This window comes from Suricata suricatta, chromosome 14, assembly GCF_006229205.1.
Source record: "Suricata suricatta isolate VVHF042 chromosome 14, meerkat_22Aug2017_6uvM2_HiC, whole genome shotgun sequence".
Classification (NCBI taxonomy): domain Eukaryota; kingdom Metazoa; phylum Chordata; class Mammalia; order Carnivora; family Herpestidae; genus Suricata; species Suricata suricatta.
In genome coordinates, this window is record NC_043713.1 from 30,338,944 (window position 1) to 30,361,910 (window position 22,967).

At 36.5% G+C, this 22,967-nt stretch overlaps 1 protein-coding gene across 4 annotated transcripts in view; it reads right to left on the reverse strand.

Annotated features, from left to right (window-relative positions):
• Positions 1-22,967, reverse strand: part of PIK3C3 (phosphatidylinositol 3-kinase catalytic subunit type 3) — a 146,010-nt gene that overhangs the window by 18,668 nt on the left and 104,375 nt on the right. For 3 of the 4 annotated variants that reach the window (XM_029921945.1, XM_029921947.1, XM_029921946.1), the window contains exons 21-23: positions 20,161-20,235; positions 5,327-5,495; positions 269-359 (exon numbers count right to left, since the gene is read on the reverse strand). In XM_029921945.1, coding sequence (XP_029777805.1) covers positions 269-359; positions 5,327-5,495; positions 20,161-20,235 — 335 coding nt within the window. Of the gene's footprint in view, positions 1-268; positions 360-5,326; positions 5,544-20,160; positions 20,236-22,967 lie in introns of those variants that run through there. The other variant, XM_029921949.1, reaches the window with a different exon arrangement.

Here is a 22,967-nt window from a genome sequence, read left to right on the forward strand (position 1 = left end):
GCTATAACTTTCTAGGAAAAAAGAGCTTTCTCTGTAGACACAATGACCTAGTCATGTGACTGTGGGTATGAACAGAGCTGGCTGCAGGGACCTATGAGGCTGTTGTATTCTGAAAGGTGAAAAATAATTATACAAAAGCTCTCTTACTTAATATAAGTTACTTGAGAGTCTGGAGCCAGGGACATCAAGGGGAAATGGTTCATTAAAACCTTAACATCTTTAATGTATAAAAAGTAGACTATGGTACATGAGGATATATAAAAATTACCTTTTTCACAGTTTTATCTGGTTCAAGAGCAATATCTGGAATGTTTGCATCCACCATTAAGGAAAACAAGTTTAAAATCAGGTTGGAATACCTAAAGGAGAGTGGGAAAGAAAAAAAATAGCAATGTGTTAGAATTTTGCACTTCCTTCTCCTGTCAAGAATATTCCTAGAGGCACCTACGTGACTCAATCAGTTTTGCATCCAAATCTTGATTTTGGCTCAGGTCATGATCTCAAGGTTGTGGGATGGAGCTCTGTGTCAGGCTGTGCTAAGCATGGAGGCTGCTTAGGATTCTCTCTCTTTTTCTCTCTCTCTCCCTCTGCCCCTCTTCTCTGCTTCTGCTTGCTCACATGCGTGCGTGCGCACGCGCTCTCTCTCTCTCTTAAAAGAAAATAAAAATAAATGAATAAAAGCTCTCACTGGCCATCTTGCAGGGAATAAGAATGGAAGTAGGGAAACTATTTCACAGTTGTCCAGGTAGAGAAGAAACAATATGGATGCTCTCAGGACGCATTCTGGAGATAGAGTGGATGACACTTGCTGATGGTTTCAACAGAGCACAAGAGAGGGGGCAGAGGAACTGAATGTCACCAAGGATCAGCCTAAGCAATGGGGAACTACTGTTCACCAAAATAAGAGCGAATGAACAAAGAGCAGGATTTGAGGCTAAGGATCAGTAATACTCTGTTTTAGAATATTGAGTTTAGAATATTGAGTTTGAAATGTCTACCAGACTCTTAGTCAAGACATCAAGTAGGCAGTCAGAGAACTCAGAGGGGATATCAGGGCTGATGATGTCAGTTCAAAACATCAGCATTTGGATCCTAATTAAAGTCACAGGTCTGGATGAAAATGCTGAAAAGGAGTTGGGGGGGGCGGTGATCCAGAACTAAATGCTTTATATTGACAGTGGAACTTCTACATTGTTTCGTATGTAAAGGTCAGATAGATGAAGGAAGAAATCAGAAAGCAGCAGAAGTGGTCAGCAAGGCAAAAAGAATACAGAGGAGTGGGTTACACCAAATCATAAAAAGGTTTTCAAGAACAAAGGGGTGCTCAACTGTGTCAAAGAGGTGAGAGAGCAAAGTGGCCACTAGGTTTGGAATAGGTAACAGTTTATCTTGATAAAATTAGTTTTGACAGGGTACGTCTGAAAGTCTTAACAATGAAGAAAGAAAAGGAAGCAGGTTAGTGGAGACAGTGAGAAAGACTTTTTTTTAAAGCAAATGGGCTGTGAAAGAGTAAAGCACTGGGCAGAAGTACAGTGTCTAGGACAATCCCAGACTTCCCCCATTAGACAGACACCAGAGGCACTCACCAAAAATGTCTCCAGACATTGTGAAATGAGCATTGGGGAAAAGAGCAGTGTAAAACAGCTCTAGCTGAGAACCACTACTTAAAACTAAAGGTGAGAACACCATGGAAGTTGGTTTTCTCAGTAACATACAGCTGTTGCACTGTGCACATGAAATAGGAAGGGACACAGTTCTGATTAGAGATGAAGTGTTAGCAGATGAGGTTATAGGACTGGATAAAAATGTGTAAGAAAGTTTAGAGAGAAGGGCAGTGATTATAGCTTAAGGCCATAAAATTCAGTGGGGAAGAGAAAAGTGAGAATATAAGGTAGATTTTATGTGGTGCAATTTTATATGGTGTAATGGTGCCTGGACGTTATCAGTGTTGAAGTCTTCGCAGAAAGGAGTATAATCCAGAAATGAGCTGTAAGGACAGACAATGTTGGTCAGAGTGGACCTCCCGTGATGGACATTTTGGAGGGGTAAGCTAATGTACTTATGACAGGCAGTAAACAAAGCAGGTTCTCATGAAGAGGACATGACCTTCAGAGGTCAGGTCATGGCTGGACCACTTACGTGAATGCTGAAGGCACAGCAGTAGTCATGAGGAAGACAATACAAGTTTTCAGGGAATAGAACATGACAGAGAGATACCTGATCATTAGCAATGGGGAGGGTATCTATTGGCGTGATCTCGTGGTGTGTGTTTCTATGCTTTTCTACCTTAAGAAAGCAAAAAAAAAAAAAAAAGAAAGAAAGAAAGAAAAAGAAATGGTTTGGAAGTTATAATAGGAAGCAAGGAGGGCACCAAGGCCTTCTCTAAGCTCTATAATTCGCAGGACAAGGAAAGAAAGAAGATCCACTTGAGAGGCCTGCAAGGACCATGGTATCAACAGAGTGTAGCCACTGGCTCTGTATTATGTCATAAAAAATATGCTCTTTCAATGAAATCTCAATTATTTGTACTCTGCTTTGTTGACTATTCAGTTTTTCCCAATCTTGTCATAAGGGAATCTCGGGAATAAACCACAAGGTAAATTCACAGAGTAACACAGGGAGGGGAATACAAGGCTCAATCTCAAAAGGGGTATTTCAGAAGTTCTCAAAACTGGCTGCCCACTAGATTCACTTGGGAGCTCTTCAAAAATATTAATGCCTGAGCCCAATCCCATGCCAAGTAAATCTGATGGACCCCAAAACTATTTCCCCCCTCCTAAAGTTCCCCCAGGCAATTATGATGGGTAGCCAGGATCTTTGTTAAAATGTTTGCTTTTGTGGAAGCATATTTGTTTCTTTCTAAAAAGGCAAATATTACTGTTTTCTGGATTATCTATTGGTTTTAAGTTAACCACCATGCTTCTATTAATTATTGTAGCAAAAGGAAACAAAATGTAAATAAGGAATAGTCTATAAGAAACTTAAACATTCAATTATTTTTAGAACATCTGTCACAACCTTAACTGTATTAATCTTTTACACCTGTTGCTATGAACCTGCATTTTCCATTTAAGATAGGGTGAGTGACCCCAAATAGAAAGTATACATTAAACAGAGTAGTCATTCAATATCTTACCTAAAAAAACAGATTTAAAGGTTACTAGAAATCTTTAAAAGCATTATCAAAAGAAAATATAAGGTCATACAAAGATGGTCTAAATTTTTCAGTGAAAACCTTCAATACTAAAAATAGAAATGCATTTAACTATTAGGTATTATTTGGTAAAAGACGTAATAATATAGTTTGTTACATGAAAATCATAACACCATAAAATGTGTTCTGACATCTACACAGTTGTAAGCATTCGTAACTTAGTTCAAAAGGGGACTGCTCTGTTTATGTGATTAAATGTTAGTAATGGTCTCTTGCTGCAGAAAATCGTCAGCCATTAACAAAAACCATGAAACCAAACCCTAATAATATAAGTGCCAAGTAACTTTAGCTCCAGACTTTTAACCATCAGGTTAATTCTCATGTCATAACAGCAAATTTTTATTAACAGAACGTATTCTAACATACAACTTAAAAAAATGTTGATCAAAATATTAGGGTCTGGCTGACCTTAAACAAAGTATACTGAAATTTAAAAATAATAAAAAATAAAAGCTTTCATGCCTTAACATAAAATTATTTAGATTATTCTGTGGTTTTTCTTAGCAGTGATAAAAGTTAACTTTGGCTTCACATTAATAACCTGCCTCTGTTTTTCCATTCTACTGAATCGCTACTAATCCATTATCAATGACAGTTATAAAGCACATTGTTCTCCTCCTTCTTTCAGTAAGATAGAGCACCCCTGACATTTCTCTAGTTATCATTTCATATCATTCTGTCCGCCTCCTCACTGAGAATGCCATGGTTCCATCTAGTTTTGAGGCAGCTTGGACTATTTTAAATTAAAAATCCTAGATATTAAAGTGAAACTTTCATCTCTCTGAAAGTGCTTCTGCATCACCAGACAAATCACAGTGCACTCATCTTCTCATTATTTTTTTAGCATTTCTGGAAGCAAAACTGAGTCACTCTGCCACCTAAAGGTAAACAGTATGGCTGTCTGTAAAATGCACGTCAGAGTTTGTGACACATGGTACAGACTGAGTTAACAATGAAGACCTAATGAGTCACTGCAAAGATGAAATCTAATTAATAGAGTACAGCCACTCTCCTAGGACCAACTGCATTAACATTGTCCAGGAACATGGCCTCACCCCAGAGAAGAAGAAGAAATTCATTTAATAAACATACACTGGGTGTCTTTGTTCTAACCACTACATAGGTAACAGGTTACAAAGACAAACAAGACAGAACCCATGTGCATAAGCAACTCACTGTCTACTGGTTATATTTTCAACTGGAAGAGGTGAAAGAAGGTAGGTCTCCTGGGCTGGGAGTTTTCGGTGGATTAAGAATATTCATTTTTGCAAGTTTAAGTTGAAAATGGAGTTAGAGTCAAATGATCCTGTTATTTTTGACTAACCATCAGAGCCATGTCCTAAATTTAACAAACCTGACTTAATTCATTTTTTTCCTGATGATATATGATGTTACAAGTCCTAAGTAACCCAGGATGAAGAAAGCAGAGATGGAGTGGCACTGGAGAAAATAGAAGGGATAGAGAAAACCAACTTTTTTCCTTCAGCAAACTGACTGATGAGGTGTTAAAAAGAGACAAAATCATATGTAACATTTATTACTCCATCATTTAACAAACCTCTGAATGCTCCTGAAGAGCAACCAAAACCAAGGCTGATAAAGTTGCTAAAGAATAAAAATGAACGGATTAATATCATGTTAAATAAGCTAAATGCTTCATTCTTTGATAAAAAAGTGGGAAGTGAGCTTGGGAGAAGTAAAAAATTCACTATCATGATTATAATCCTTCAACACTGGCTTCAGGGAGATGTGAATGGTTATGAAGCTTCGTAATCTTTTCTCTATCCCAGCACTGTCAAAGACCACAGAGTATATTTTATTAAAATGATTTTAACCCACTGATTTTGAAGCTTCCATATTTGCCTAATCTTGTGTAATGTCAGCTTTCTGTTTGGTGGATTTAGCAATCAAATAATTAGTGGGAAAGCAAAAGATTCTTTTTCCTTTTGCTTTCAGACTGTTTACCAAAATTGACATCAAATGTATATTAAGAAATAGCTTTGTCTGAGTCATTCTAGGAAAGAGTGATGAAAAGAATGTATACATGTGAACTCCTTTTCTTGCTCTATGAAATAAATTTATCAAAACTCTATGTCAAGCAAGTAAACTTACCTTCGAAGGTGGAGAAAAGCCGTGTAACACTGTTTACGAAACTCTTGGTACTGCTCACTCTGGGTGCCCCCCATTCCTTCTACCATTTCTTTATTCAGCTTCATTGGAGGAGGAAGAGGCTTCGGATCCCGACCCAAAATATATCCGAAGTCTATGTGGAAGAGTTTGCCTGGATGTTGATAAGAAACTCATTGGTTTCCAGAATTATCTTTAAAAACTGAGAAGGGGATATGCATTATAATTGGTATAGGCAGTGTCTCTTCACAAGAATATTAAGTCATGATGAGGTCTATTCAGTTGTTTAATCCTCTAAAACCAGGCTTGGGTGTGGCCTTCAGAGCATACTGCAGTTCATGTTAACTCACATTTATTCAAATGTGCAACTTCAGTTAAAATAATCTCATAGTAATATTAATTTATATTCTACTTTAATATATCCAGAATCAAAGACAGTCAAAAGCTATATAACCTTTTAAGGTATTAGCAGAAATTATTATCCTGCAGCAATTTCTCATGTTAAAGTTTACACAAACTCCATTTATACAGCAGAAGACTACTTCTTTTAAGTATTTCTGGAATGAATCCTTTAACTTTTCAGTGTTCCCCTCACATACACACACACACACACACACACACACACACACCCCAAAAATTGCAAATTATATTCTTAGCTTCTTCTGAACCATTTTCAACTAATCCATGTTACTCATTAGCTATAAACTAGGGAACCACAGTATTTATGTCTACCAAAAACTGAATACAGCTGCAGTGCCCACAAAGACAAACTCTAGATGAGTCACCGAAACCCACAGTCCAGATATGTAAGAAGGTGATCAATCATTCACTTTAGAGAATGATTCACCACTGAATTCATAAAGCATTTTGTGACTTACAAGTAGGTGTAAAAGAAGCACACATTTTAACACAAAAAGTGGCTGCATGGATCCTACAACCCAAGCTCCACCAAGGCAGGGATTTATGCCCATTTCGTGTTATCACTGTATCCATGCCTTAGCATAGTTTCTATCACATAGTAGGCACTCACTGCTGAATGAAGGGAAGAATTTATTTAAAAAGCCAACCTAAAATCTTCCTAGTATTATAATCTTCCCACTCTTGTTTGTCTTGTGATATATCATATGACCTGTTTTATGTGGAAACCTATCCTCCATCTTGTATTCGAAAAGCTTAGATTCCCCCAACTCCTCAAGGGGCAGCAGCCAAAAACTGTCCTTCTTGAAGTACGTGTATTGAGTTTTGGTATACTTTTGCTATCCTACAAAATATTTTTAAGCATCCATTCTATCCACTAACATATTAGCTAAACTCCCTCTTTCTCTGTGCATTCTTACTGCTCCCTGTGAATGTGATACTCCATCATTAGGTCACTGTTGGAAATATAAAGCAATAATGGGCACAGAACTGACTCTGGGTGTGGCGATGAAATCCCAGGTGAGCAGTGACGCACTGGCAGGCCTTCTGAGCCAGTGATGTAACTGCCCCTCAGTACAACTGGTACCTTCACACCTCACTTGATCAGGTATGTGACCCTGACAAAGCCACTTAATGTTTTAATACTTACTTTCTAAACTGTAAAATAGGTTAATAATGATTACCTCATAGGACAGAAGTAGAAGAGGTAAACATGTATTATCTTAAAAGAGTACCCGATACAGTAAACAGTCTAAATGTCTGCTGTCATTATTATTATTTCCAACTAAGCCACAGATGACAGTGTTAAGCAAAATAACTAAAAAACTCAGTTAACTCAAGAATGATTATATCTATAGCCTTGTCTCATTTAAGAAGCTATGCCCCTCAGAGGAAAAAATCATTTTAGTATGAACACAAAACTAAATCAAGCTATATAATATCTAATGACAAGGTCTCCTAAACTCACATACAAATGTTTATCTTAAATACTTTGAATACCACTTTTTAAAAAATTTAAAATACTAAACTCTGCTTTAAAAATATTAATAAGTACCTTTTTAAAGACATTTAAAATATACTGAATTGGTATTTATGTTCCTTATACCTGAGATCACTACTGCCAGGAATGGGTAAAGGGATAAGCAATCCTATTATTTCCAACTCTTTCTAGACATTGTTCTTACAATGAAAAACCAAAGAATACATTAAGTGGGAAATCCTATAAAACTTTGAAAATGAGAGAGAACTTCTGATTTGCCAAGGCCAGATAATAATAATATAATAACAATAATAATAATAGGTCCATATTTAAGGCAATAATGAAATTAAGCATAAGTAAAATTCAAAGTAGTCACTGGTGTTATTTCCACACAATAGTAAAGAAAACTATACTGAAAATCATCTGGAGTGTACAACAAACAATATACTATATTTGGGATATAAAGTTCATACATAAAAAGAAATAACAGCTTATATATATGACTGCTCACAATACCAAGTATCCAAAGGTTTAAACACTGTCATCACCTGGCTATAGAAAAAGTTGCCATTAACAATGGAACTATTGCACTGAAAAACAGTTTTCCATTCATCTTGTCTTTTTAAAGCTTATACCACACTTAAAATGTCCTGTTCAAATTGGAGAAATGATGAAAACCTCATAAGAAAAAAGAATTTTTTAAGTGTGTATCTAGTATAGTAACTGACAGGTGGGGGAGGTGAGAGGAGAAGGAATTATAATTAGATACAGAGAGCTCAAGGAACCTATAGAGAATTGGAAGAGGGTTTGTTCCTCCAAAGTAACAATTTAGCAAAATGGTTCCTCAAGCTCATAGCCAGGGCTAAATTAAATGCACAAGCACTAGCGAGGTTCCCACTTCAAAACACTTTAGCTAAGTGTATAATGAAATTATTTCTTCACTTATCTTTCTCCCAGAAGCTAACTCTTACTGAACCATTATGAGTCCTATAATCAAGAATCTTGCTTTATTTTTGCATAGTACTGAAACCTAGGATAATGCCCTAGCATGCAGAAGCACTCAGTGTAGCTATTTTGCATTTACTGAACCAATGATATCTAAATTTCACATTTATACCTTAGGCAACTTTTAAGAACATTGTTAATACAAGAAAATTTCTTCTGGAAATGTTACTTCTTATGAGAAGTTGTTTTGTTTTAAAATTTTTGAATTTTCATTTCCATGGAGATCTATAATAAAATTAATAGAGACCGAGTCTGGATCACCTAGCTGCTACCTTACTACTTATTACTATCCCGTGATTTTAGTTTTTAATTAGGATGGTATTAAACAACAAGGCTACTTTAACTGTTTTCAGGCTAACACTAAGAAGCATAATTGGTTATATCTTAAAACTACACAGCAACATTCTGAACAAATGAAGCTTATTAAATAGTTCAAGTAGAGAAAAAAATAGTTCAAGAATATTGACATGAGATATGACTGAACTCAAACGCATACTGTCCTATACATACCATAGTCACACTACAAGTGACATTTAGTGACATTATTTCATCTTTATTAATGTTGTTGGATTAACATTAATGTTGGGTCGCATTTTGCTAGTTTGTAACATGATTTAAAGATATTTTTATTTTATAGTATAAAGAGTAGAAGCACAAGAAGTTAGTATCACCTTTACATTGTGCATATTTAAGATTATAAAATAAGACTATCAACTCAGCAAAATGGATTTTACTTCTATTTAGACAGTTCTGTGTATTACTCATGATTGAAAAACACCATTTCAGAATTCCAAAAGAGGCTTTAGAAGTCCCTAACCATAATAAAATTAATTTTGGGGGGAAATCCATAGACTTCACCAAATTCCCAAGGGAAGTCCACAATTCCGCAAAGATGAGAAAGTACTTTTAGAACAAGGAGTTTGATAATTGTAGTACTGACTGGGAAAGCATCATCTCCTAATCCTTTAAAGTGCAAGGAAGCATGTTATCTTTAATTTCCCATGATTTGGTAAAAAGTCCCTAATCAATTTCTCTTATGGATTCCAATGCCTTGAATTAAATATGTATCCACCTTTTAGCTAAGATAAGGACTTCATTCTGTGCCTTGCTCTCATTCTGGAGCCCCCATTTGTTTCTCACCTTGTGAGACAAATACTAGTCTACCCCTCAAAAGGTAAAGAGATGAAAAGCTTACAATATTATAGGTACAAATAAGCTTTCCTTGGTTTTGTTTAATTATTTAAATAATGTTTTGTTCAGGGTACGTGGGTGGCTCAGTCAGTTAAGGGTCTGACTTCAGCTCACATCATGATCTCGTGGTCCATGAGTTCAAGCCCTGCATCAAGTTCTATGGGGACAGCGCAGAGCCTGGAGCCTGCTTCAGATTCTAGGTCTCTTTCTCTCTCTCTCTCTCTCTGTCCCATCCCCCACTCTCACTCTGTCTTTCTCTCTCTCTCTGAAAAATAAGTAAACATTTAAAAAAATTTTTAAATGTTTTGTTCTATTACCAAGATAATTTCTAATGATACTCAGTACTTGAGCAGATAACCTATCTGACCCTCTTTGAATCAAACTGATTTTTAGTAAATCATGCTATCCTAGTATCAAACTGGCCATCACACATGGTTTCTTTATGGGCTCCATCCTTTAAAAAGAAACCTAGCCTGTTTTGCCCATCTCACCACACACATTACTGGAATTCCAGTGTCAGCTAGGCATCACTGCTTGCACAGTAAGAGTATATTTCTATTCTTCTTGTAAGAAAACTCCCAAAAATAGGATTACTGCCTAATTATAAGGCATAAAAAATTCGGTATCTAACAATGAAACCATTATTATGCTTTGCAAGTTCAAAGAGTCATGTATTTTGAAAAGAGGCTATTAATGTTTTAAGAAAATTCATCCTCACAGATACCAAAGGGAATGGCTCTTTCAAAGTTAATGTCTAAAATGAAACTTGTAATGATTTTATAAATGCACTTCATGAAATTAAAAAAAGTGTTTAAGAAATCCAGGGAGTATGGGCTTATTCAAATCTATTAATAAATTTATTAATCTTAAACAATCAAGAGGTAAAGTGTACATAAAACTGAATGTTTGTTGATTGCAAATACCTCCTTTTGTCCTTGACTTGTGATACAAAGGGAATAAGGTGTGCTCACTAAATTTTCTTGTTATTTGAATAAGTGACATGAACTTATTTCTAAAATTGTGGTTCAATGTATTTGTAGTTCCTGGATTAAAGGCAATAGATATTGCTGAAATGAATGTATTAATAGCAGTTTTTTTTATTTCCCTTCTGTCTATCCAATAATTACATATGACCAATCTCAAAGTTGTACTTACTCTATTTGTTCACACCTTCTGCTTATTCCTTCCACTTGACATTCTTCTTCTGTTCCCTATAATCCAAACTCATTTTTTTAATACCACAATTTCCCAATTCAAATACTCTTCCCTGCCACTCTATTCTATAATAAGTTTCCCACTCTTCAGTTTCTTGGCATACAACCTGACATTTTACTATTTTTTCAAAAATGCCTTTTATTTCTTATGTGAATGTTGTATTTTTCCTCAGTTTCTTTATGTAAAACCTAGAAAGAATGAAGACAGTGAATAACCATCTATTGATACAATGGAACCTATATTTTTGGAATTAAATAGTTCCCTAAGCTACATTTCCAATGTTCCCAATGTTTATTAGTTAAGCCCTTATCATATGCTTGGTTAGAGCTATTTTCACTTACAGATCAAAGCACAGTAATAATAAAATATTTTTTAGTAATAGTTTTTGAGTAACAAGGAGTAAGACATACAAACATACAAAAGTAAAGATCAGTATAGACATTCCATAATTATCAGCTAAATATTTCATATAATTTATTTTTTCACACTCAACTGTTAAGATCTTAGGTTTCTTATAATAGAAACAAAATTTAGCTAACTAATGAAGGGGAGCAAATCATATCTACATAGTCTATCTAATTATATAGTCTATTTCTATTCAAGAAAAACTTTCAAATGTTCTTCATTTTCATTTTTCCTACAGTTATTAAGGCCAATAGAGGATCTATTCCCTGAAATATTCTATTCTTCTACAGAACTGGTTTAATATCTGAAACAGAACAGAAACCTTTTGTAGATTTTTAAAAAACCCAAAACATGGCCTTTGATATTAATTTTAAAACTTTTTGTATAAAAGTTTTATGCTCTTAAAAATTATTGAGGACCCCAAGTAAGCCTTAGTTGGGCTATTTCTATAGACATTTACTGCATTTTAAATTAAAACTGAGATTTTATGAGCATTTTTATGAATAACTATCTTCTAATACAAAAAATTAGTGAAATGAGTGGCACTCCTTCCATTTTGCAAATATCTTTAATGTCTGGCATTATAGGTGACTCCTAGATTCTCATATTTGTTTCTTTCTATTATGTTATTTGATTTAGGTAAGAAGAGAATCCAATCTCTAAACAGATACAAACTTTTCAAGTTTTAATAACCTTTTCAGATACTTATGGACAGTTTTCTTTGCTACTGAAACAAATTCTCAGGTCCTACCATCCGGACTGAATCAGAAACAGAGCCTGGAGCCCAGCAATCTGTGTTTTAAGTTGATCTCCAGATAATACTGATACAAGTCTGAGGACTTCTGGTCTACTTTACACTGACTAATATAACTCTCAACTTCAGCGAGGTCACTATGGAAGGAACAGTGGCAAGGTGAATCACTTCAATGAATTAAAACTCATATTTGATACTAACAGTTATGGTTTCCCTGTGTTGTACAACCCCATTACTTTTAAATTTGACACCTCTTTTGTTCAAGGGGTCACTATAAAAAATGAACTAATTTTTTATATCTGGTCTATGGTTGCTAGTCTATGGTGGAACTTGAATGCTTTAAAGTTCGTTAAAATTCGGGGCGCCTGGGTGGCTCAGGCGGTTGAGCGTCTGACTTTGGTTCAGGTCATGATCTCACGGTTGTGGGTTCGAGCCCTGCGTCAGATTTTGTGCTGACAGCTCAGAGCCTGGAGCCTGCTTCAGATTCTGTGTGTGTGTATGTCTCTCTCTCTCTCTGTCTCTCTCTCAAAAATAAGAAAAACATTAAAAAAGTTTTTTAAAGTTCATTGAAATTCAACCCCCTCCAAATTATATATTGCAAAACAAATACAGTGTCTATCCAGCTTTAAGAAATACATTGCCTGATAAGAAAACTTTAAAAGAAAGTAATGTCCTAATCTACAGTTTTACTTCAATGACTGAATTAAACTTTGCCATATACAAGGTGATAGAAAAGGAATTAGAATGACTTGTCTCCACAATCTGACCTAAATCAATCTAACCAACCTATGTATTACCTGCAAAGGCATTGCTTATTTCAATTTCTAGGTATTTTCACTGGAATGTGTACTTTTCCCAGAGTGTGTAGCTCATAGAAACCCAGCACATTCTTCATGACTCAGTCTAAGTTACTTTCTCCATGAAATAATTTTCAGCTCCACAGGTATAAAGAGCAGAGCACTTTATCGTTTTCTATTACGTCTAATGAGAGGGGGGGAAATGTCCTTCTAAAACAAAAAAATGTTTAAAAATAGCACCAGGGCTCCTGGGTGGCTTAGTTGGTTAAGTGACCTTGATTTCGTCTCAGATTATGATCTCATGGTTGTGAGATCGAATCTCATATCAGGCTCTGGGTAGAGTCTGCTTAAGTCTCTTTCTCTCCCTCTCCCTCTCCCCCTGCCCCCATTTGCCCCTCTCCTCTGCTTGGGCTCTCTCTCTAAAAAAGAAAAAAAAAAAACAAACAACAGCAAGAAAACAACACAGCACCCTTTATGGTACCATTAACAATTTATTTATAATAGGTATCATTAAGTATAAGAAGTCTGTCAGATTTCTGATACTGAAAATTTAAGAAACTTTCAAAATAACAGATTTTTAAAACTGTCTAAGAAGAAAACTATTCACATGATTGTGAGTCCTTCTTATTATCTAACATCTAAAGTAATGATGAATAGAGACTAAAAAAGTATTTATGGATTAAAAAGGGGTAGTCTTATGTGCCTGGTTCTCTTCTGCATACATCAACTGAGAAAAAACAAACTGGTAAATAATACTATGTCCATAATCTACAGTAAAAATAAGTTTAGGCAGGAAAACATTATTCTAGAAACCCTAAAGATGGATAAAAAGGACATAAAAAAACGTAGCTCATTTATGCATTTTAAAAGCATTTACTAGGTAGGTAAAATGCATAAAACATTTTTGCACCCCTTTCTCTTAAGTCCCAGAGAATAAACAAGCACGTTGAGAAAGTAAGTCTAGGGGCATCTGGGTGACTCAGTCGGTTAAGTGTCCGACTTCCGCTCAGGTCATGATCTCACGGTTCGTGGGTTCGAACCCCGCGTCAGGCTATGTGCTGACAGCTAGCTCAGAGCCTGGAGCCTGCTTCCGATTCTCTGTGTCCCTCTCTCTCTGCCCCTCCCCTACTCATGATCTGTCTCTGTCTCTCAAAAATGAAAAATAATAATAAAACAATTAAAAAGGTAAGTCTATAGATTTGGGTGCCCCTGAGTGGTTCAGTCAGTTAACTGTGTCCAACTCTTGATTTTGGCTCAGGTCATGATTTCATGCTTCACGGGACTGAGTTCCATGTCAAGCTCCACACAATCAGTGCAGTGCCTGCTTGAGATTCTCTCTCTCTCTTTCTCTCTCTCTTGCCCTCCCCAACTCATGCTCTCTCTCCTGCCCTTTCTCAAAATAAATAAATAATCAAAAAAAAAAATTAAGTTGGAGCACCTGCGTGGCTCAGTCGGTTAAGCATCTAACTTTGGCTCCAGTCATGATCTCACAGTTTGTGGGTTTGAGCCCCACATCGGGTTCTGTGCTAAAAAAGCCTAGAGCCTGCTTCAGGCTCTGTGTCGTCCCCTCTCTCTGCTCCTCCATGCTCATGCTCTCTCTCTCAAAAATAAACATTAAATAATTTTTTAAAAGCCTATAGATTTAGATTATACAGTATATTTAACCTACCAAAGTAATTAACTTAATCAAATACAAATAGCTTAGGAAGCACGACCATATGAGTAGTAACTAAGTTCTCCCTATGGGAGATTTTGAAGTACTGTGTTATATCCTGAAAAAAAAAAAAATAAAACACATAGGGCACCTGGGTGGCTCAGTTGGTTAAGCGTACAACTTCAGCTCAGGTCCTGATCCCACGATCTGTGGGTAAGGGCCCGCGTCAGGCCCTGTGTGAACAGCTCAGAGCCTGAAGCCTGCTTCAGATTCTGTGTCTCCCTCTCTCTCTGGCCACTCCCCTGCTCATGCTCGGTCTCTCTCTCAAAAATAGAAGATAAACATATAAAAATTAAGAAAACACATAAACAACATATTTATTCTCAAAATATCAAGGTTTACCTTAAAACAGAAAGAATAACATTAAATCAATGATCAAACTGTTTCTCTTTCATAAACCTTCCTATACCACTAAAAGAAAGAACCAATCAAAACAGAATTTAAAAGACAGTAACTGGGGCACGTGGGTGGCTCAGTGGGTTGAGCATCAGGCTTCAGCGCAGGTCATGATCTCACAGTTCGTGGGTTCGAGCCCCACATCAGGCTCTGTGCTGACAGCTCAGAGCCTGGAGCCTGTCTTCAGAACCTGTGTCTCCCTCTCTCTCTGACCCACCCTTGCTCACACTGTCTCTCCCTCTCTCTCAAAAATAAATAAAACATTTTTTAAAAATTTAAAAGATAGTAACTTAAAGGAGTTGGGATTTTAGAGTAGGGAAAAAGAAATTTTTGAATTATATTAATTACATTTTTACCTCTAAAATTATGACTGCAAATTGAAAGCTACATAAGCCAAAAAAAGGAAGGCATTTCTTCTTTTCTGGTAGTAAATAAAACAAAGAAAACCATAACAGCTAGCCAGCCCTTAAGGAATGCTGAATATATACTACATGCTCAGTACATACAAAAATTCGCCCGCATTGTCTCATTCACCCCTTGCACAACCACTGGCCCAGAGATTCTATTCTTATGTGCAAATTCAGAAAAGAGACTGAGTCACAGATAGAGACAAGTTACCTAAAGTCACTCAATGGTGGTGGGGCAATTTAAAACTAAAGATATTTACTTTAGAGCCTGATACATTAACTCCTATGTGAGCCTGTTCCTCAGAATAAAAAAGGATGTGAATCAATTTGACATAAAATTAAAGAATGATGAAGAAAAATTTCCAATCAGGCTAACAATGACTGTCTTACCGTCAGGCCTTGTGACAAGAGATTCAGAGTATTACTCTGAAGTGCTGAGACGGACAAAGAGCCACCCCTCCCCTCCCAGTACAATGGACAGCTCCAGACTGGAAGAGCCATCCTTAGGAACTACGGGGAACTTTCCATTTACTACAGATATCTAACTCCTTGTTTTATTTATGAATATTTTTCACTTATTTACATACTAAACGTTCGTTCTGTTATAAACGTTCATTCTGTTATAAAGTCTGTAAATCGTAAACAATAAAGTTTTTCAATTATACTGATGCTGGTTCCCCCCCATAAATTTAAATTTTTTAATGTTTTTTATTTATTTTTTTAATTTTTAAATGTTTTTTGTTTACTTTTGAGAGACAGCACAAGCAGGGGAGGGTCAGAAAGAGAGGGAGACACAGAATCTGAAGCAGGCTCCAGGGTCTGAGCTGTCAGCACAGAGCCCAACGCGGGGCTAGAACCCACGAACTATAAGATCATGACCTGAGCCGAAACCAGATGCTCAACCGACTGAACCAACCAGGTACCCCTCCCCCTTCAAATTTTTAAAACTAAACAATAGAAACAAATCTTCCCCAGAGTTGAGATAAACCTAAATCAGGCTTCATTTGACTCCTGCCACAATCAAATTACCCTGAAAAAACTTCTCAAAGCTTCCTCAAAAGACACCAACTCTGAAAACCATTCATGTTTCCCAATCCCATTCTATAGCTTAAATTTTTAATTTCCTGCCCAAATAATGCTATGTCACTGCATCAATAAATGAAACACCACTCAGTCCAAATCTGCTTCAGGAAAACACTGTTCTAAGTGACCACAAGGCAATACACTGACAAAGCAACTTCCAGACTTTCACATTTATGGTGGACACACAATGCCCTCTGCTGGACACGCTGGGGATACTTCCACCAACCTAAAGTACCTACAACCCAATAACCCAGGCAAAAAAAAATTCTGGAAAATCTGTAATTGAGTCTCATATTTTGCGTTTTTGCATCTTATTGTTGTATACATTTGAAATTCCTTCTATGCAGTGAAACATTTTCCTCCACACACTTCGACAGTTACCAATCTGACCCTTTTGTCTCATCTAAATTTACAGGTGGAACAGTGTGTTGGGGGCTCCTCCCCCAAGAGATCCCGAGGAAAATGAAACCTAGGTGTCTTCTTCCTCCATGCTCCCATCTCTCTTGCCCAGGAACTGGGTACAGATGAAGTAGTGGAACTTTGGTTACCATTCCAAACCACTTTCATCCGAAAGCAGAGTCATGGACGCTAAACCTGCTCAAGCTGGCAGATCAGAAGACAAACGGGAGTTTATTCTGAAGAATGGGAGCAATGTTACTTATCATAACAAGAACTACCTCATCAACACTGAGACTGGAGAGTTACATAAGAGAATCTAAAGTTTTAAAGTTTTAATATGTCAGTCTGTGCCTAAGATATAACAGATCCAAAATAGACAATGGAAAGAAAAGCTTCATGATATTTGAGGCATTTTTCAACTGCAAGTACCAAAGTGTATTTCATGCAAAAAACCACATTCAAAATTCATATATATAATTTAATATGTAATACCTGTCTAAACTATAAAATGTCTAATTACATTACATATGTAAAAACCACTATGAAATACAGACTCTCAGAAAAAAAAGACCATAAACACAAAACATTTTAAAATAAATCATTACAAATATTTAGACGTTGAGGAATACATCATACTTCCATTTGTTTTGATATAATTCATATTTCCTTATATAATCTAATTTTATTAAAACTAAATTTGAAAATTAAAAGCATTAATCCTAGCAAGTAAGACTTAAAATGCTAACTGTATGATATCAATAACGAAGTAACTAAAGACTAGTTAAGAATAACCAAAAGAAATGCCGTTTCCAAAGAAAGAACGCATCTAGCACATGGTTAAATTTTTGATTTTTAAAACCATACCTAGAGCACCCTCTAGTGGAAAACTGGTGACAAAAAGCTTGAAAATAGCTTTGAAATTTTATATTCTGTTTCCATTAAAACACAATAATTGTGAACTGGACCACATTAGTGTATTAAAAATAGACTCTGCTTTCCAAATCTTATTCTTAAAATATCCCCGACAACACACAAAGACACACACACAGACACACATGACAGAGCACTCTCAAACTCCAAGAGAAAAATGTCTATTATTTATCAATTTCCAAAAGAAGAGACACGATATGTGACAAGATACGTGAAAATGACATTACAGACGGAATGGCACTCTGTACATTGAATAGTTCCATTGTAGTTATAAAATAATTATAAAATAATTTCATTACAAAAACAAACAGAATCCCTTTGGTACTTTGATTCTTGCAGTTAAAAGATTCGACTGAAAAACCAGAGCATTAAGGAACAACACAGGAAAACTTTTTCCAGTTTACAATTTTCTCCAAATACACCATAACATTTTCTAAATATCTTCTGCTACACTGGCAAATTGGAAAAGAACCTCCATGACCTTCTGTGGTCTTGGTTATTACAGGGACAGCCTGGCCTTGACACAGACATGGCTCCACATGCAAATTCTATCACAAGTAATCTTTCACGCTAATGTATGAAATTCCAGACTATGTGAATTAATAATTATATATTAATAATTAACTACATTTGATATATAAAATTACATTTGATGTGTTAAATTCTTGGTATCACAAGGTAAAGGAATACTAACAAAACAGAAAATGTTCTTACCTGAAAGACCATTTTAAGAGTAATTTAAAATCTATTTTCTGTGGAAGACTGAAGAAACTTGAATTATTTAGCCCAGGGAAAAAAAGACTACACAGAAGAGCAGAAATATTTACTCATTCATTAATTCAACAGTGATTTATCAGTCACTTTTAGCTAGGTGTTGTTCAAGACTCTGGAGGCATGGTAGCAAACTAGATGGACAAGGTCCCTGCTCTCATGGAACCCGCATCCTGAATGGGAGAAGACCATGGATGAGAGGTCAAGCTCCCAGAGGACCCAGATTTGTGTCTGTTCTGTTTATTTTGGTATCCCTAGTACCCAGAACAATACCTGAAACATAGTAATGCTCAATAAATCTTTGTTTATTGTACAAAAAAAGATAACTGGTGGTAAGTGCTTTAAAGAAAACGAAACAATAATAGTACTGGAGAAGGGTGGTGTAGCAAGTATATGCCATTTGGGATCAGAGAGTTAGTAAAGGCTATTCTCAGAATATGCCACTCAAACTTAAACTTAATAACCAAAGTCAGATTTGCAAAGATCTGAGAGAAGAGCTTTCCACAGAGAAAAACAAGGGCATTTGCCTGAGGCAGGAGTTTTGACATTCACACATTCTAATTGGTCAGTGTGGGCAAGCCACAAGCACCACAGTAAAGAGTTCAGATTTTATTCAAATAGTTTGGGAAAAAGATGCTGGTGGCTTCAAACAGAGTCAAAGCAGTAAAAATGAGAGAGTACATAACTTCATGATCCATTCTGGAGGTGAAGAGTAGACAAGATTTGCACAGGTTTGATACGTGAAATGAGGCCAAAAGTGGTATTAAAAATGACTCTTAAGCCTGGGGCTTTAACAACTGAGTGGATGATGGTACAATTTATTGAGATGGAAAAAAATTAGGTGAGGAGCAGGTATTGTTCAAGTAGTGGAGGAAGAGAACAACTTTTGTAACTCGCCATATAATTAGGACGTCAAGTAAGTCGCTGGATATTTCAGTCTGAAGCTTAATGAAACGGACTAACTTACAGAGCTGTAAGTTTAGAAGTTGTTTGCTTCAAGATGGTGTTAAAGCAAAGGGGCTAAATAGTTATCAGGAAGAGGGGTATGAGAATAATTATTCTCTGGAACTCAAAGAGGAAAAGCAAACAATTTAAAGACGGGTTGATGTGAGTTCATTCTAACACTGACTAGAGCTGTGCAGTAAGCTTGCATACATTATGCGCTCTCCACCAAAGGAGGCATTTTCAGAAGGAAGAGTGGAAGACCACCTAGAAAATTACTACAGTAGTGACTGAGCATCCAGCTCTTGATTTCAGCTCAGGTCATGACCCCAGGGCGGGGAGACCGAGCCCCAGGCTGAGCATGGAACCTGCTTGGGGTTGGGGTTCTCTCTCTCTCTCTCTCTCTCTCTCTCTCTCTCTCTTTCTCCCCTGCCCTCTCTCCCCCACCCCTGCCCCTTTCCCCAGCCTATGCTATAAATAAATAAATAAATAAATAAATAAATAAATAAATAAATAAATATTAAAAAAGAAGGAATGAAGTTTCCTTCAAAGGTACCATATGAAGGGACTTCTAAAACTAAATGATTTTTCAGGAGCGCCTGGGTGGCTCAGGTGGGTGAGCATCAAACTTTGGCTCAGGTCGTGATGTCACAGTTCATGGGTTTAAGCCCCACATAAGACTCTCTGCTTTCTGCACAGATCCTGATGGGCATCCTCTGTCTCCCTCTTTCTCTGCCCCTCCTCTGCTCTGCCATGCACTTTCTCTCTCTCTCAAAAATAAACTTAAAAAAAAAAAAAGACTATATGATCTTTCTTCACTCATGCAACTTATTTTGTTTGACTAAGCAGATTCCACAGTAAAAACCACCAGCCTGTAAAATGCGCACATCTGCTACTGGCCATTACTTGATACCTGTTTTTGTGAGCAGAAGGTTATCCAGGTGTCGGTCTCCAACTCCAAGTATGTACGTAATCACGCAATATCCAGCTGCAAATGAAAGTTAAGAAGAATTGTGAAAAACTAATGCAAACAAGGTTAAACGTACAACGGAATATAAAAGCAGTCTGTGTTACTTTCATTTCAATTTAATTAATACTTTTTGATTTCTCACCCAAATTCTCAAATGTGCAATTTTCGTTCACTCTATGAAGAGTTTATCACTTGAAACTCAATATAAAATGTTATTTGCATGAGAAATAATATCTTGTAGAATTCCATCAAATTATAAAAGTCACTTGTATCAAAAGTTAATTCAGTCTTCAGGAACCTTAATTATAATATGATTCTCCCATTTCTCATTTCAAATGGGACACATGTTCACATGACAGCCGAAAAAGAAGTGTCTACAAAAATACACATAATGAAGTCAAGCATCCCACAACCCTACTATCTACAAGATAACAAAAGTAAATGTAGGTTTAAAAGAAAAACCTTTAGAGAAACAATTGCGAAGTACCAGCAGATAGAAAAACAACTGAATTCACTTGAATGGTAAGGGCACTTAAAAAGTTCACAATATAATCTTCTAAAGTATTAAGAAAAATTACATGAGCAGGGCTTGGGGCAGAGTCACTGGCTCTGTCTTTATTCTTTGATCTTTCTCTTCTATAAAGTCTGGAAACCTGACATGTATTGAAAATGCTCAAATAAAATTAAGCAAATGCCACTTTTTTGAAGATTACTTTCTTCCATTCTATTTCTGTCATTATTAATATAACAAGAAATGCAACATATAAATATACATATGGCTATATCAGTATTTACAAAACCATGTTTATTTCAGTTAATATGCAGAAAAAAGACTGGACCACCTGTTAATGACCAAATTAATTTCACTTGATTAATCATTAATTATTAATTCATAAATCACAGTTGCAACTTACTGAAGGCTAGTCCCTTAGCTAGGCACATTACATTCATCATCTCTAACCCTTTAATGATGCCAGTTAAGTATTATAACTATCCTTCTAATGAAAATATCTCAGGCTCCAGAAGTTAACAAGATTGTCCAAGATCACTAGGCTGGGATTTGAATCTAATTTTCACTCTAAAGTCCTTGGGTCAAGCCACTTCTGCATTGTATAACTCCTATTCCCCAAAGTGGCTATTTAAACAGATGCAACACTCAAGTGTATTTGTTTACAATAACTAACCATACCTTAATTAAATATAAAATAATCTATTTTATATATTTCAAAATGTATCCATATGTACAGAATGAATTAAAGCAGACTATTATCCAAAAAATTATTCTAATCATATTACTGTTCTACTAACAATTTTCACTAAACTGTAACAAATCAGTTATTTCTCAAAATATAGCCTGCAATGTGACAGGAACTACTAGTTTGCCTACACATGATCCAATTTGTTTCTTCCTTAAAACAAAACCAGGATCTGGGGGACAAGACTGTGCCTAGGTAAAAGACTGTATTTCCCAGCCTTATCTGAATTTAGGCATGTCCAGAGAACTATAAGCAAATGTAGGTTTATGATGAGCATGTTTAAAAATAGGGATGGGCTGAGCCCTTTAGGCTTCTTCTCCGGGCTGGCTGGACTGCAAACATGGTGACTGCTTTTGCAATAGTCATTTGGGACCACTAGGAGAAGGCCAAGAGAATCACAAGGACCTCCGTTGGCCCTAATATCCGTGAACAGCTAAAACAACTGCAATGAGTAACATCTGGGCTTCTTACAAAAAAAAAAAAAATGACTTGTGGGTGTAAATCACTATAGATTTGTTAACTTCAGCTGAATACAACTGTTGACACATTCAGTGGTCCACTGAGAGACTTGAGGATCTTACATAAAGGGTGAGCAAATACAGCCTGATGCCAAATTAGAACCTCCACTGTTTTTATATTTTATAAAGTTTACTGAACTCAGCCACATCCGTTCATTTACCTATTTTTTGAGCACTACACTGGCCTGGCTGAATGGCTACACCAGAGACCATGTGGCCTAAAAAGTCTAAAATACTTACTATGAGGAAGGATGTAGGGAGAAAGTGATTTGACGCTTGATCTAGGGAACTGCTCTTCAAAGTGTGAAGCACAGACTGCCTGGCAGCATCACTTTCCCCTAGAAGCTTCTTAAATTGCAAATCTTTGGGGCCCACTTCAGTCCTGCTACATCAGAATTTCTAGGGGCACTGCCAAAAAGTGATTGTTAGGGTGCCTGGGTGGCTCAGTCGCTTAAGTGTCTGACTTCAGCTCAGGTCACGATCTCACAGTTTGTGAGTCCCAGCCCCGTGTCAGACTCTGAGCTGTCAGCGCAGAGCCTGGAGCCTGCTTCAGATCTGTATCTCCCCCTCTCTCTGCCCCTCCCTGCTTGCACTCTGTCTCTCTCTCAAAAATAAATATTAACAAAAAAAAAAAAAGTGGTTGTTAAACACACCACAGTTTGTGTACTCCCCAGTGCTTTAATGTACTAGAATCCCCCGGGAATCCTGTTAAAATGAAGATTCTGATCAAAACATCAGGGGCAAGTCCTGGGATTCCATTAACACAAACAAGTTCCCAGATGAAGCCAATGCTGCTGGTCCAGGGATTGTACCTAGAGTGGTGCTGCTCTAAAACTGCAGCAAAATATGTAATTCCACAAACGACTAGTAGCCCTCCACGCAGACACTAGTAAGCTCCGTACTACAGGGCACTCCTGAAGAGAACACATAAGAACTTAGAGAACACTGAGCTCTCTCTATATAATACATGAGTCAC